Source organism: Aquarana catesbeiana, linkage group LG03 (assembly GCF_042186555.1).
Source record: "Aquarana catesbeiana isolate 2022-GZ linkage group LG03, ASM4218655v1, whole genome shotgun sequence".
Classification (NCBI taxonomy): domain Eukaryota; kingdom Metazoa; phylum Chordata; class Amphibia; order Anura; family Ranidae; genus Aquarana; species Aquarana catesbeiana.
The window spans coordinates 301,084,824-301,100,012 of NC_133326.1; the positions used below are offsets into that span (position 1 = coordinate 301,084,824).

Here is a 15,189-nt window from a genome sequence, read left to right on the forward strand (position 1 = left end):
GAATTTAAACTGAATGTTATTTAGTTTTAGAAGTTTTCGTTTTAATCACTGAGAACATGCAGATGACGAAAGCTATGACAAAAATATTTTGGTCGACCAAAATTAACACTGCCGTTCAGGAAATATGTCACACCTGCATATGCTGGTAAAAACCGCTGAACAGACTCATCAGTAGTTACACAACTAGGGCCGTGTACAGCCATTCACTTGTATGGCAGGCTGTACACACCAGCTGTGGCTCCCTAGTTACAGGAAAGCTCCAGGAATTTTACTCTAAGCATCTAAAATGTTTGTAAGCATCCCTGTGCATAAGACCGAACTAGAAAAAAAATTCTAGTACACCGTGGCTACTACTAACAATTCACATTATTATTCTCCCATATATAACACACATTAATAAAATATTTTTTATTCGGCTGATCTCTCACATATTTGTTAAAAGAACTGTAGTGTCCCTTATCAAGTATGACCATTTTTTGTCAAAGTATATTACGAAAGAACTGTTTGTAACAGTTTGGGCTGCCTCCTAGCAGCCAATCAGATTCCAGCTAGACCAATAATAGTAAGAATGTAAGGTTGAATCTGACTAGTAGTTAGCAGGCATTATAGGCTGTCAGACATTTGACCCTTCAAGCTATTTAAAAAAACCAAAGTGCAATCAGAAGAATTGTTTTTCAGTTTTGAAAGCAAAGCAGCAGTGGTTAATCAGATCATTGTATGCATGGATTTATAATTATTATAATATTATTATTCAAAAAGTTTGTCTTTGGACTGTCAAGTGATTGTAACCAAAAAAAAAAAAGATTTGTATTGTAACAAAAATTATAACATGATTGTAGGCATTTTTTAAAAGCAGAAACCTGTAATTGTTTAGGGCTCTTTCACACAGGTGGACCATCCATAGCTCTCTGTTAGGGACGAGCCCGAATATCGGGTGTTCGCCTGTTCGCCGAACAGCGAACATTATGCGGTGTTCGCGGCAAATTCGAAAGCCCGTTAAAGTCTATTGGACATTAACATGAAAAACCAAAAGTGCTCATTCTAAAGGCTTATATGCAATTTATTGCCATAAAAAGTATTTGGGGACCCGGGTCCTGCCCCAGGGGACATGTATCAATTCGAAAAAAATGTTTTTAAAACAGCGTTTTTTTGGGGGAGCAGTGATTTTAATAATGTTTAAACAATGGACCAACAATAAAACAGTAAAAATGAAACAATAAAAATGAAATATTCCTCCAAATATTGTGCCTGGGGGGTGTCTATAGTATGCCTGTAAGGTGGCGCATTTTTCCCGTGTTTAGAACAGTACCACAGCAAAATGACATTTCTAAAGGGAAAAAAAGTAATTTAAAACTGATCGCGGCTGTAATGAATTGTCGGGTCTTCGCAATATTGATAAAACTCCTTGAAAAAGACAGCATGGGTCCCCTTCCTTGAAAAAAACGGCATGGGTCTCCCCCAGTCCATTACCAGGCCCTTTGGGTCTGGTATGAATATTAAGGGGGACCCCGAACCAAAAAGTAAAAATAAAATTGTTTGGGGGTCCCCCCAAAATCCATATCAGGCCCTTATCAGAGCATGCAACCTGGCAGGCCCTAGGAAACGAGGGGGGGGGTGAGAGTGCACCCCCCCTCCTGAACCATACCAGGCCACGTGCCCTCAACATGTGAGGGTGCTTTGGAGTAGCCCCCCAAAGCACCTTGTCCCAATGTTTATGGGGACAAGGGCCTCATCCCCACAACCCTTGCACGGTGGTTGTGGGGGTCTGCAGGCTGGGGACTTATCGGAATCTGGAAGCCCCTTTAACAAGGGGACCCCCAGATCCTGGCCTCCCCCCTGTGTGTATTGGTAACATGTACATTGTACCCCTACCATTTCACAAAAAAAAGTGTCAAAAATAGTGTCAAAAAATAGTGTCAAAAATGTAAAAAATGGTTAAAAAAAAAAAAAAAAGCTTCAACAGCATGGGAGGCTCCTGCCGAGTGACGCTTCTTATTGGTGACTGCTGTTATATAGCTGAGGGCGGGGCCGCCCGGTAAATGTAAATGGGTGACCCCCGTCCCCCTCTGACGCCACGTGATGTCAGAGGAAGGCGGGGTCGCCCGTTTACATCACCGAATGGCCCTCCCTCAGCTATATAACAGCTGTCACCAAGAAGAAGCGTCACTCGGCAGGAGCCTCCCATGCTGTTGAAGCTTTTTTTTCATGGAGGCGGAGCTGTTGCGGCTTTTTTTTTTTTTTTTTTCGGCTTGTTGGGCGGCTTGAGATGGATTTACATTGTGGAACATTTTTATATTCTTTAATTTTTTAATAAAGGACTTGTCCCAAAGTGTCTCCTGCCTTTTTTACTATTTTTGACACTTTTTTTTTTTTTTCTTTTTCGCTTCCAGATCCCAATAAGCCTCCCCGCCCACAGACCCCCATAACTACCGGGCAAGGGTTGTGGGGATGAGGCCCTTGTCCCCATCAACATCAACAAGGTGCTTTGGGGGGCTACTCGAAAGCACCCTCCCCATACACAGGCATGTGGCCTGGTACAGTTCAGGAGGGGGGTGCTCTCGTCCCCTGTCTTTTCCTGCGGCCTGGTTGTCTGGTATGGATTGGGGGGTACCCCTTCGCCATATTTTTTTTAAATTTTGGTGCAGGGTTCCCCTTAAAATCAGGTCTGGTATGGATTGGGGGGGGGGGGGGCGGCCCTACACCATTTATTTATTTTTTTTTCATTTGGCACAGGGTTCCCCTTAATTTCCATACCATTTTGGGGGGAACCCCAAACAATTTTTCTTTCTCGAACATCACGGGACACAGAGCCACAGTAATTACTGATGGGTTATATAGGTATCACTGGTGATTGGACACTGGCACACCCTATCAGGAAGTTCAACCCCCTATATAATCCCTCCCCCTTGCAGGGATACCTCAGTTTTTACGCCAGTGTCTTAGGTGATGGACGTGTAAAGATGTCCTGTGCTGAGCTCCAAAGGGAATATCCTAAGATCCTATACTGGGGCAAGCCAGGCGAACCGGATCCATTCAAAGTGTCTTTTCATGGCCGAATTGAATGGTACCCGGGCCTCGTGTCCGAAGAAACGAGGTTTTACCCGTAATGCTTCTCTTTTTAGAGAGCTGGACCCCGCAGATCAGAAAATGGCTTTAAACTTCCTAATTTCTGGCGAGGTGCTTTACGGTCCCAGAACTGTTGGATCCCCCTACTGATGGGGGCCCCAGTCTCTGACGGTTTTTTCAAACGGAGCCCACCGTGAGAGGTGAAGATTGGGTCTGTGTAAACGGCACCCTGCGGCTGGATAAGGTAAGAGGAGATTCCACAGAATTTTTGAGTTCTAGTGGCTTTTCTCCTTTAAGGTAAATGCATGCTATGCCTATTGTGACCACCGGGGGCTGCCAAGAGCACAAACCTACACATGCTGAATGTCTGTCTCAGGTGTTGTAATCGCTGTGTATGTCCCAGCGTATCAAGCAGGCTGCAAGCAGGTAAGGTGGATGGGGGGATTTCTCATGTTTGAATGTTCCCCCCCAGGCTAGAGAGGGGCCACAGGGGTCTAGAAAGTGGTTATACCACCCGGGCTCTGTGGCCTAATGGCCACCATCTCTGAAGATAGCCGTTCAGGCAAATCTTGTTACCAGTCTCCCTCCTTCCCCCCCCCCATCCCCAGCCTTTTCTCCAGAGCATGACAGGAGAGTCGGCAGTGCGGGAAGCGCTCGTTTTTTTTCAAAACTCGAGGGGGGGGGGGGCGGTAGAGGAGGGGGCGGGATGTCAGCACAGAGTGTTTAGACTCCCACTCAGGCCAGCTGCAGGCTATTAAAGGCACTCTGTACAGGTGCACTCAGCCTTCTGAGAGACACAGAGCTGACGGTCGCATGTAAGGTGGGACACAGGCATTCTCCTAGGCAGCATTTACTGAAGTAACACCAGACTGAGCATTGGGTAGCAAGGCTTTTAGCCAGACTACATCGCTCAGCGGACAGTGTTCATTTGTATACCTCACACCTTGTTGCTTTGCACTATGGGTAGAAGAGGTTCAAGCACCCCAGGAACCAGAGACACTAGGGGATCTCGTTCAGGTTCTGAGGGCCCCCTGTCGGCAGCATCCTTCCCCCCTAAAGATGGGCCAGGGACGGCTAGCCAGGGAGAGCCATCGGGGTCAGGGGCTACACCTGCTTCTGGCACTTCAGCCCCTGTATATATTACACAAGAGGTTTTTTCCTCAACCATTAATGGTCTAGAGGAAAGATTAATGGCCGTGATTACGTCTTCACTCAGTGGAAGAAAACGCACTAGGCCTTCCTCTGTTCCCCAAGACCCTCAGACAGAGGAGCTCTGGGATAAAGGAGATGAATCCCTTTCAGAGGATCAGGATGGGATGGATGATTCCTCTTCGGAGGATTCAGGTGGAGAGGGACCCTCTGCGACTTCCCAAGAGGAGAAAGTCTTAGTGCAGATCCTCACTGGATTGGTCCGCTCCACATTTAAGTTGCCCATAACTGAAACTGCTAAAGAATCCTCTTCTGCTTTGGGGTCACTGAAACCTTTCCAAGCAGCACATGCTTTTCCTGTTCATACTTTACGTGAAAAGCTTATTTATTCTGAGTGGGATCACCCAGACAAACGTTTTTTTCCGCCGAGAAAGTTTTCAACACTTTATCCGATGGAAGAAAAGTTTATTAAAATGTGGGGAATACCAGCTATTGATGCCGCCATTTCCTCCATAAATAATAGCCTGACTTGTCCTGTAGACAATGCTCAGATGCTCAGGGATCCTGTAGATAAAAGGATGGAATCCCTATTGAAGGATGTTTTCTCCTTAGCAGGATCAGTGGCCCAACCTGCAATAGCAGCGATTGGAGTCTGTCAATACTTAAGAGACCATGTTAAGCAGGTCATCAAAGTATTACCTGAACAGCAGGCCCAGGGGTTTGCTAACCTTCCAGCGGCCTTATGCTTTGTGGTTGACGCCATTAGAGATTCTATCGTGCAAACCTCCCGTCTTTCACTGGGGTTGGTGCATATACGTAGAATCCTATGGTTGAAAAATTGGTCAGCCGAAGCACCATGTAAGAAGCTACTGGCTGGGTTTCCATTTCGTGGTGCAAGGTTGTTTGGAGAGGACTTGGATAACTATATCAAGAGAATCTCTTGTGGGAAAAGCACTCTCTTACCTGTCAAGAAGAAGAGTAAGCGTCCCTCTTTCAAACGGACTCTTTCCCCAGCGCCGGGGGCTTCAGCCTCCAGGCAGTCTCGACGGCCGCCTCCATCGGGGTCCAGAGACAAGAGTCAACCCCAGGGACAAAAGAAGTCCTGGGGAAAGAAGCCTACTAGGCAAAACACTAAGACCTCTGCATGAGGGGGCGCCCCCGCTCACTCGAGTGGGGGGAAGACTGCGACAATTCTCAGAGCTCTGGCAGGAGGACTTCCAGGACAGATGGGTAGTCTCCACGGTAACCTTAGGGTACAAGCTGGAGTTTCAGGAATTCCCTTCTCCTCGGTTCCTCAGATCAAATGTTCCCAGAGACCCAGAGAAGAAGCAGTCGCTCCTTCTAGCGTTAGAGCGACTTTTGTCGCAGGAGGTCATTATGATAGTTCCCGCAAAGGACCAGGGATTGGGCTTCTATTCCAACCTTTTTACGGTCCAAAAGCCAAATGGGGATGTCAGGCCCATTTTGGACTTAAGGGATCTGAACCGATTCCTAAGGATTCAATCCTTCCGCATGGAATCAATTCGAACAGTAGTTCCCACCCTGCAGGGAGGAGAATTTCTGGCATCAATAGACATCAGAGATGCATATCTGCATGTGCCCATTTTTCCTGCTCATCAGAAGTTTCTGCGCTTCGAGGTAGGAGTGCGCCATTTCCAGTATATGGCTCTGCCCTTTGGGATAGCCACTGCACCTCGAGTGTTCACAAAGATCTTGGCTCCTCCTCTGGCCAGATTAAGGGCTCAGGGTATAGCTGTCATAGCATACCTAGACGACCTGCTCTTGATAGACCGGTCGGTAGCCTCTTTGAATGGAAACTTGAGGACCACGGTCAGGTATCTAGAACACCTGGGTTGGATCCTCAACTTAGAAAAGTCTTTCCTAAAACCAGTAAGAAGACTGGAATATTTAGGTCTGATTATACATACAAGCCAGGAGAAAATATTTCTACCCCAGGCAAAGATCACTGCTTTGAGAGAGCTGATTCTGACAGTAAGGACCAAGAAGGGTCCCTCAGTCCGCCTTTGTATGAGGCTACTAGGGAAGATGGTGTCTTCATTCGAAGCAGTTCCCTATGCTCAGTTTCACTCAAGAATGCTGCAACACAGTATTCTGTCGACCTGGAACAAGAAGGTTCAGGCATTAGACTTTCCGATGCACCTGTCGCATGCGGTGCGTCAGAGCCTCAATTGGTGGCTCATACCCGAAAACCTGCAGAAGGGGAAATCCTTTCTACCGGTTACCTGGACGGTGGTAACAACAGATGCCAGTCTGTCAGGTTGGGGAGCAGTTCTGGAACAGGCTGTGGTCCAAGGAGTATGGTCCAAGACAGAGAGGACCTTACCCATCAACATTCTGGAGATCCGGGCGATACATCTAGCTCTAAAAGCCTGGACTATCAGGCTACAGGGTTGTCCGGTCAGGATCCAGTCCGACAATGCCACAGCAGTGGCTTATGTCAATCATCAGGGAGGCACCCGGAGCCGAGCTGCTCAAAAAGAGGTGAACCAGATCTTAGTCTGGGCAGAGATGCATGTGCCATGCATATCGGCAGTTTTCATCCCGGGAATAGAGAATTGGCAGGCGGACTATCTAAGTCGCCAGCAGTTACTTCCAGGGGAGTGGTCTCTGCATCCCGACGTCTTTTGGGCCATATGCCAAAGATGGGGGGTTCCAGATGTAGATCTCTTTGCATCCCGATTCAACAAAAAGATAGACAGATTTGTGGCAAGGACAAAAGATCCTCTTGCATGCGGGACGGATGCGTTGGTGATTCCGTGGCATCGGTTCTCACTGATTTACGCATTCCCGCCTATTCTGCTACTACCACGACTCCTTCACAGGATCAGGCAGGAAAGGAAGTCGGTACTTCTGGTGGCCCCCGCTTGGCCCAGAAGGACTTGGTATGCAGAAATAGTAAGGATGACGGTAGGTTCCCCGTGGACACTACCGGAACGCCCAGACCTGTTATCTCAAGGTCCAGTGTTCCATCCTGCCTTACAAACGCTAAATTTGACGGTTTGGCTATTGAGACCCACGTTCTGAAGAGTCGTGGGCTCTCAGGTCCTGTCATATCTACCTTGATTAATGCAAGGAAGCCAGCTTCCAGGATGATTTATCATAGAGTCTGGAAAGCTTATATAACCTGGTGTGAATCCAGAGGTTGGCATCCCAGGAAATATGTCATAGGTAGAATCCTTGATTTTCTACAGATGGGATTAGAGATGAAGCTGGCCTTGAGTACCATCAAGGGCCAGGTCTCTGCTTTATCAGTATTATTTCAGCGGCCACTTGCTTCGCATTCTTTGGTCCGAAACTTTATGCAGGGGGTGATGCGTCTTAATCCTCCGGTTAAAGCGCCCCTAAACCCCTGGGACTTGAATTTGGTCCTGGCTGTGTTACAGAAACGGCCTTTTGAACCAATAAGTCAGATTCCTTTGGTCTTGTTGACAAGGAAATTAATTTTTCTGGTGGCCATCTCTTCTGCTAGAAGAGTATCAGAATTAGCAGCTCTTTCCTGTAAGGAGCCTTATTTGATTATACACAAGGATAGAGTGGTACTACGCCCTCATCCTAGTTTTTTACCGAAGGTGGTTTCTGATTTTCATTTAAACCAAGACATTGTTCTACCTTCCTTTTTTCCAGATCCCTGTTCTCCGGAAGAGAGATCTCTACATTCGTTGGATGTAGTAAGAGCAGTTAAGGCCTATCTAGGGGCAACTACTCAGATCCGCAAGACAGATGTTTTGTTTGTGCTGCCAGAGGGTCCCAATAGAGGACAGGCAGCGTCAAAAGCTACCATTTCTAAATGGATTCGACAGTTGATCATTCAAGCTTACGGTTTGAAACAGAAGATTCCTCCGTTTCAGATCAGGGCACATTCCACAAGGGCTATTGGTGCTTCTTGGGCAGTGCATCACCGGGCCTCTATGGCTCAAATCTGCAAGGCCGCAACCTGGTCTTCAGTTCATACATTCACCAGATTCTATCAGGTGGATGTGAGAAGGCATGAGGATATCGCCTTTGGGCGTAGTGTGCTGCAGGCAGCGGTACAGGGTCCTCAGGTCTGATTGCACCCTACTTGGTCGTGGTTCCCCCCCCTCAGGTAGCATTGCTCTGGGACATCCCATCAGTAATTACTGTGGCTCTGTGTCCCGTGATGTTCGAGAAAGAAAATAGGATTTTTTAAAACAGCTTACCTGTAAAATCCTTTTCTTTCGAAGGACATCACGGGACACAGAGGTCCCACCCCTCTTCTAATACACTATATTGCTTGGCTACAAAACTGAGGTATCCCTGCAAGGGGGAGGGATTATATAGGGGGTTGAACTTCCTGATAGGGTGTGCCAGTGTCCAATCACCAGTGATACCTATATAACCCATCAGTAATTACTGTGGCTCTGTGTCCCGTGATGTCCTTCGAAAGAAAAGGATTTTACAGGTAAGCTGTTTTAAAAAATCCTATTTTTTTTTTTTTTTGGTTCGGGGTTCCCCTTCATATCCATACCAGACCCAAAGGGCCTGGTAATGGACTGGGGGGGGGGACGATCCATGCCGTTTTTTTTCAAGGAGGGGACCCATGCCGTTTTTTTCAATGAGTTTCATCTATATTGCCGAGACCCGACAATTCATTACAGTCGCGATCAGTTTTAAATGACTTTTTTTCCTTTAGAAATGTCATTTTGTTGTGGCACTGTTCTAAACACAGCAAAACTGCGCCACTTTACAGGCATACTATAGACACTGCCAGGCACGAGATTTAAAGGAATATTTCATTTTTATTGTTTCACTTTAAGCATTCTTAAAATCACTGCTCCCGAAAAAACTACCATTTTTAAAACTTTCTCTTTCATTGATACATGTCCCCTGGGGCAGGACCCAGGTCCCCAAACACTTTTTTATGAAAATGAATTGCATATAAGCCTTTAAAATGAGCACTTTTGATTTTTCATGTTCGTTTCCCATAGACTTTAACAGTATACACGTGCTCGTCCAAATTTTTTGCCTGTTCTCATGTTCTGGTGTGAACCAAACCGGGGGGTGTTCGGCTCATCCTTACTTTCTATGTAGCAGCAGATATAAATGGACATGTGTCTGTTTACACCTGCCGGCATCCAATCCAATCTTCTAAAAACAGAGGGATTGGTATCCGTTCCCCATCCATCTGGCGGATTGCATCACAGTCGAAGACAGTCGAATGTAAACAAACAGGCGGCCCTTTTTCATCCGCCCATAGAGAAAAGCAAGTTGTGTCTGTGTCAGCTCTGTATAAGTGGAGCAGGCACGGACCTGTCATCCGCCGGATCCAATGACAGAACCCGCCCATGTGAAAGGGCCCTTAGGTGATCTTGTTTTATACTTGTGGCTGCTGTTCAGTACGATGCACTGGCAAAAAGCTGGTCCAACACAGGTATGCTCTGGTACAGCACATACAGAGTATATTTCACTGGAATTAAGTGTGTGCATTATTAGAGTACCTAAAGACATAAAAAAACATTTCCCCTTTCCAGATGGTTGCAGTCAGGTTGAGAAAGGTTTGTATGTTTTTAGACATTTCCACAGCTCTAGCTGATTCTCACTGCCCAGGCCTGCTTCAGGGAAAGTCAATAGGTCAGGATGGATTTTCCTAGTCATTCACTATTGTTTCCACAAAGACAGACTGGCGCCCCCATCCTCTTTCTTTACAGGCAAAAGCATGCAGGTTCACCCAGTGAGAACTTTCATGTTTGTATGAAGATCTTCTATTAGAAAGATTGTTTGGCAACCAAGCCATGCATACACTGCCATCTGCTGTTTGTAAGCAGCTTTAGAAACTAGAAACTTTCTAATCATCCAGTATTGGTGATTTGCTAATAATTAGATACCATGTCTAATAAATGCAATGCAGAAAATGATCTGAGATTGGCATGTGATTTTTCCAATGTGCCCCTTTAGAAGTGCCAACATGTAACAGATTCTGACTCAGAACTATGCCCTATACAAATGATATTGGCTAAACTGTATGCCCACAAAAAAACATTCTGTAACTCATAAAGAAGAACGTGTGAATAATATTTTATACATAAATGATATTGTACAAGGGCTTTTTGTGTTGCTGCTTATTGCAAAGTGGCTGATGTTTAGATATGACTGGTGGTTTTTAAATTATTTATATATAACACAAGTATAACAACACAAGGCCAAATAGAAACACGTTATGTTGGTATCTGTTAGGTTTAATTTTTATATAAAAACATAATTAAGATTATGTCTACCATCAGGGCCAGTTCACACCACATGCAGTCCAGTGCTTTTTTTTCTGCATCAGAAACGCATGGATAGCAGGTTATATGGTTTCCAATTGCATAGTTCACACCAGTGCAGTTAGTTCCAGTGCGTTTCAGTTCCAGAAAAAAAAACTAGAACATGCTGCATTTTTTTTCTGCGCTGAACTGTACTGAAACGTGGTAAAACGTACTGAAACACACCAAAAACGCACCGGAATGCACATGTCCCCATTTAGGGTGAAGAAAAATGCACTGGAAAGCATCAAAAATGCATCATGATTGCATCACAAACACGTCAAAAACAGGGATGCATCTGGACTGCAATTCTATGGTGTGAACTGGCTCTTAAAGTGAAATTTCAGCCAAAATCAAATGCCAAACCTAAGCTCTGCCATGCATAAAAGGGAGAAGGGCTGATGCCATGAAAGTAGGCTAAAACATTGTTCTATTATTGCAGGTGAACAGAAGTCTAAAAATCCAATGCGTTTCAGCCATCCGGCCTTAATCACACTCTGCCATAATCTAAGCCTAATCTATCTAGCCCTGTAAAGAAATTGCTATACTTACCTTTTCTGAAGTCGGTCAGGTCCAGGTCTCCAGCGGCGGATGCTGTGTAGAGAGAGAAAGCCGACAATGCCTGTGGAATGCCTGAGAAGTGACGTCACTCATATTTACTGTGGGGCTTCCATTGTCGGCTTCCTCTCCTGCTCACTCCCACACACTGAAGCTGCCGCTGATAGTTCGACGGGGGACTGGAGCTGCTGCAGAACAGCTAAGTATAGTGATCTCTTCTTTAGAGGGCTAGATAGATTAGGCTTAGAATGTGGCTGAGAGTAGGTTTAGTGTTGAGAACTTTAAAGTACAGCTCCAGGCAAACTAAAACACAGTTTAAAAACGCATATGTGAAATATTTTACGTGCCAAACATTTTGGCATTTTGTTCAGACATTCTTGTAAACCAGACACACCAGAAAGCTGATAAGCTGGGAAGCTACCCTGTGTCCGCGGTTTGGACAATTAATTGCTTTATCTTTTTAATCTCTGGCTACTTTAGCCGACCATAGATGATTCGAAAACTGACTGATCTGTCGACTGAAGAATGAAAATAGCTCATACAATTGTGCCATAATTTGGTTTGTTTTTCTAAACAAAATCCAGCATGTTGGATCAGGCACTTTCGACTTTGCTTCACAAAAATCACGTGTCGCAACTGGCACACCAATGATGCGAAAAGGGAAAGATTTGATGATTGACAATTTGCGTTCGGTTTTTGACTCATATCTGGCTGACTTGAATTGTGCATTCTCATAGTGTAATGGAACTTATTTATTAATGATACATCTTCTTGTATGCAAACTATATGTTTTTGTGATTTTCTTAGGATCTATGTCAGCTGGTAAATGCTGATGCTCCCTATTGGCTGGTGGGAATGACTGAAATGACACGGACATTTGGCCTGGAACTTTTGGAATCAGTCCTTAATGATTTTCCACAGGTTTTCTTACAGGTAAGGCTGGAGTGTTTAAAACATACAAAGTTCAGAGGTAACATTTGTTAATCTAAAACAACCATGATTGGTAAAGTCATCATGTGGTAACAGAATGCACTATTTCAGCTGACTGTTACTGACCTAAACTTCTTCGCCCTTTACAATAAAAGCTTAAAGTAGTTTACTACGTTTTATATCTCTTAACATGCCAGCCCTGCTTATCGATGCTTGTGTAGCCCAAAACAGATGTTAACCCATCCTAAACACTAATAGAATGGTTTTAAATTGTGTACAAAAATATGCCAATGGGAATTTTTTGATGCAAATGGGTATATTGAGGAGGTCTTCCAGAATGTGGCCATTTTTCTATAAAAAGTAAATGTACCAAGTCTGACTTTCTTTTAATTATTTTAAGTAAATTACTTTTTCAGACTCCCCGCTATCAGAATACAATTATATAATTGGGAGGATTTTCGCATTCCACATCGAGTGTGTGGATGGGGACATAAACTGACCCATGTATGGCCAGCTTTAGATTTCTCCTGTTCAGTTCCATAAGCTGAAAAAAAAAATATTTGATTCCCCATCCATGTTAAACTGCGTGGATGGAGGTGTCTACATTGCCAGCCGTTGTATTTAGCAGCTGCCTGAATACCTGAGCAGTTATGACATCTGATTGGATGCAGCCACTGCTCAATTGACCGTTTTCCGCCTGGCTCTTATGATTTTGAAATTAACTTTTGTTGCACTGAGGGGTGCCAACAGAGCTACCCACGGCTTGAATTTTGGATGATTCAGAAGAAATTGGATGAAATACAAGCCATGTATGACCAGCTTAAAGCGGAAGTACAGTTCACAGAATACTCTCCTCCATTCCATCCATGTGACCATCGGTCTTGATTTGGCCAGTGGGGATGACATAACTCCTGCCAATATACACAGTAGTCATTCATCCCGTTACACCTGCAGTATGATGAGAATGTATGCTCTGTGTACATTAATAGAAGACCATAAACAGGCAGGCAAGTTTGCTCTATTGTGGGAAATATAGCATGTCACCTCTGCAATTAAAAGCTGCCTCTTCACATTATTTTAACAGTTGATTTAGTCCCACTTTAAAAGAAGTGCCAACTATTCCAGAATGAGGCACAAAAAATTGTATGTTGGTTACACAAGGAGAGAGGATTGTGGTCCCCTACCTCTTTGAGAAGCCTATGCAGACTGCACAAATACCTGATTAAGGGGATGCATTTCACTGTTTGACGAGCTACACTCTTCCGCAAAGCTTACAAAATGCAAATGTATGGGGTAGACCACTCTAGGAAGACTTAAATGAAAATCAGTACACACTTGTGAACATTATAAATGAATAGGTATGGGAAAAAATTTGGTTGCGCTCACATAAACACATACTAATGACAAAAATAATTGTTTTATGCATTTCATGGTCCTTAAGATCCCCCTGTCAAGTTCTGAGAAATCTAGACTTTTTTTTTTTTCTTTTTTTCCCTACAGTCAGCTGGTAACCACTGTAAGTTTTAGGCATCTGATAAATTGGTGGCTGTCCCCCCCCCCCCTAATCTTTTTTTCTAACTTTTAGCTTCTGAACATTGAACATAAACACACAACCTATACTTTTAATGCAAGGATTCACAATTCAAAATATTGTACAAACACCGTTAACAAATGTCTTTTCTCAAATACAGTTTATTGTCCTGGCCACACACATTGTACAGTTTTTACTAGGTTTGGATGAATCTGATGGGATAGACATATGGAAACTGAAATTGCTAACTTGTTTTTGAATGTGAAAGCTCCAGGAATGTCATCCACATATTTTCTATTTCTTCGCTACTTGGTTTGTCAGTGACCAGAACAAGCAAGTCCTTATCAGTTATCCCAAAGATTTACAATCTCCAAACTATGGCCCTGCAGTTGTTCAGGAACTACAATTGCTATCATGGCTAGTCATGTCTGTGAATGTCAGAATTTTACAATGCCTCATGGGACATGTAGTTCCCCAACAGCTGTAGGGCCGTAGTTTGGAGATCCCTGCCCCTGATAAACTCACTAAGTACTGAAGTGATTGAAAGACCCTGGTGCATGCACCTTCATGTTATATGAAATGTTAGTATCTATGAAGTATGGTAGGTTATTACCCTCTGCGAACCGCTACGGGTGTCAATAATTGTTAATGACACTCGCAGATCGCAGTGCGAACTGTGAACTCGCACATGAATCAGATCGCATGGGTGTTCTCCGATTCTAGTGTGGGGGGGGGGGGGTCCCTGCACTATTTTCATGTGAATCCAGTGCAAATTCAGCCATACAACTGTATGGCTGAACTCGCACTGCACAGACATAACATGTGATCGGCACCTGCGGTGCGGGTGCAAATCACATGCGATGTCTGAGATCGTATATTTGTGAACCTAGGCTTAATGTGACCTATAAAATGTGCAACTCAGTTGAATAACAAACTGAAATCTTTTAGATGGAGGGAAGTAAATATAAAAAAACTAAAATAATATGGTTGTATAAGTGTGCACACCCTTACACTAATACTTTTGTTGAAGCACCTTTTTGATTTTATTACTCAGTCTTTTTTGGGTATGAGTCTTTTAGCATGGCACATCTTGACTTGGCAATAGTCTTAACACTCAAAATCTGTCAGATTGCGAGGGCATCTCCTTTCGCCCGGTCCGGAAGTGACGTATTAAGCCTGGGAGGCTGCTGGGAGATTCTTTTGTCATGTTAATACGTCACTTCCGGACCGGGCGAAAGCGAGGGGTGGAAAGCAAGCTGGTTGAGAACGAGGCTTGTATCGCATGCCGGCACGGGAATCGAACGACACCATACCCACACCTATCATTAGCTGCTGGAACAGCTTGGTGCCGGCTCATGGGCACTTTCAAATGTGAGTGAATAACCTATTTTAAACTTGGCTATAATAAACAGCTTTTATATATTGCGCAATGATCCCTATTTGTTTTTTATGAGGATAACAAGGCTCATATAATACTCATTGGGGTCAGCAAAAGCACAATAAAGGTGGAGTGGTTATTCCTACTAATGAACCAAAGACGCATTGTCCACTGACAGCTGGTGAGTGGCCAATCTAGACGGTGGTGGTTTTTGTCGCGTATACACTGATCTAAAGGAAGGCTGCATTGCACTTTGCATACGAATTTGGACTTTCGGGGAAAATTTGATATATTTT

At 44.3% G+C, this 15,189-nt stretch overlaps 1 protein-coding gene across 2 annotated transcripts in view; it reads left to right on the top strand.

Annotated features, from left to right (window-relative positions):
• MON2 (MON2 homolog, regulator of endosome-to-Golgi trafficking) overlaps positions 1–15,189 on the top strand; it is a 230,655-nt gene that overhangs the window by 49,518 nt on the left and 165,948 nt on the right. For both annotated transcript variants that reach the window (XM_073620251.1, XM_073620252.1), the window contains exon 7: positions 11,862–11,987. In XM_073620251.1, coding sequence (XP_073476352.1) covers positions 11,862–11,987 — 126 coding nt within the window. The remainder of the gene's footprint in view (positions 1–11,861; positions 11,988–15,189) is intronic.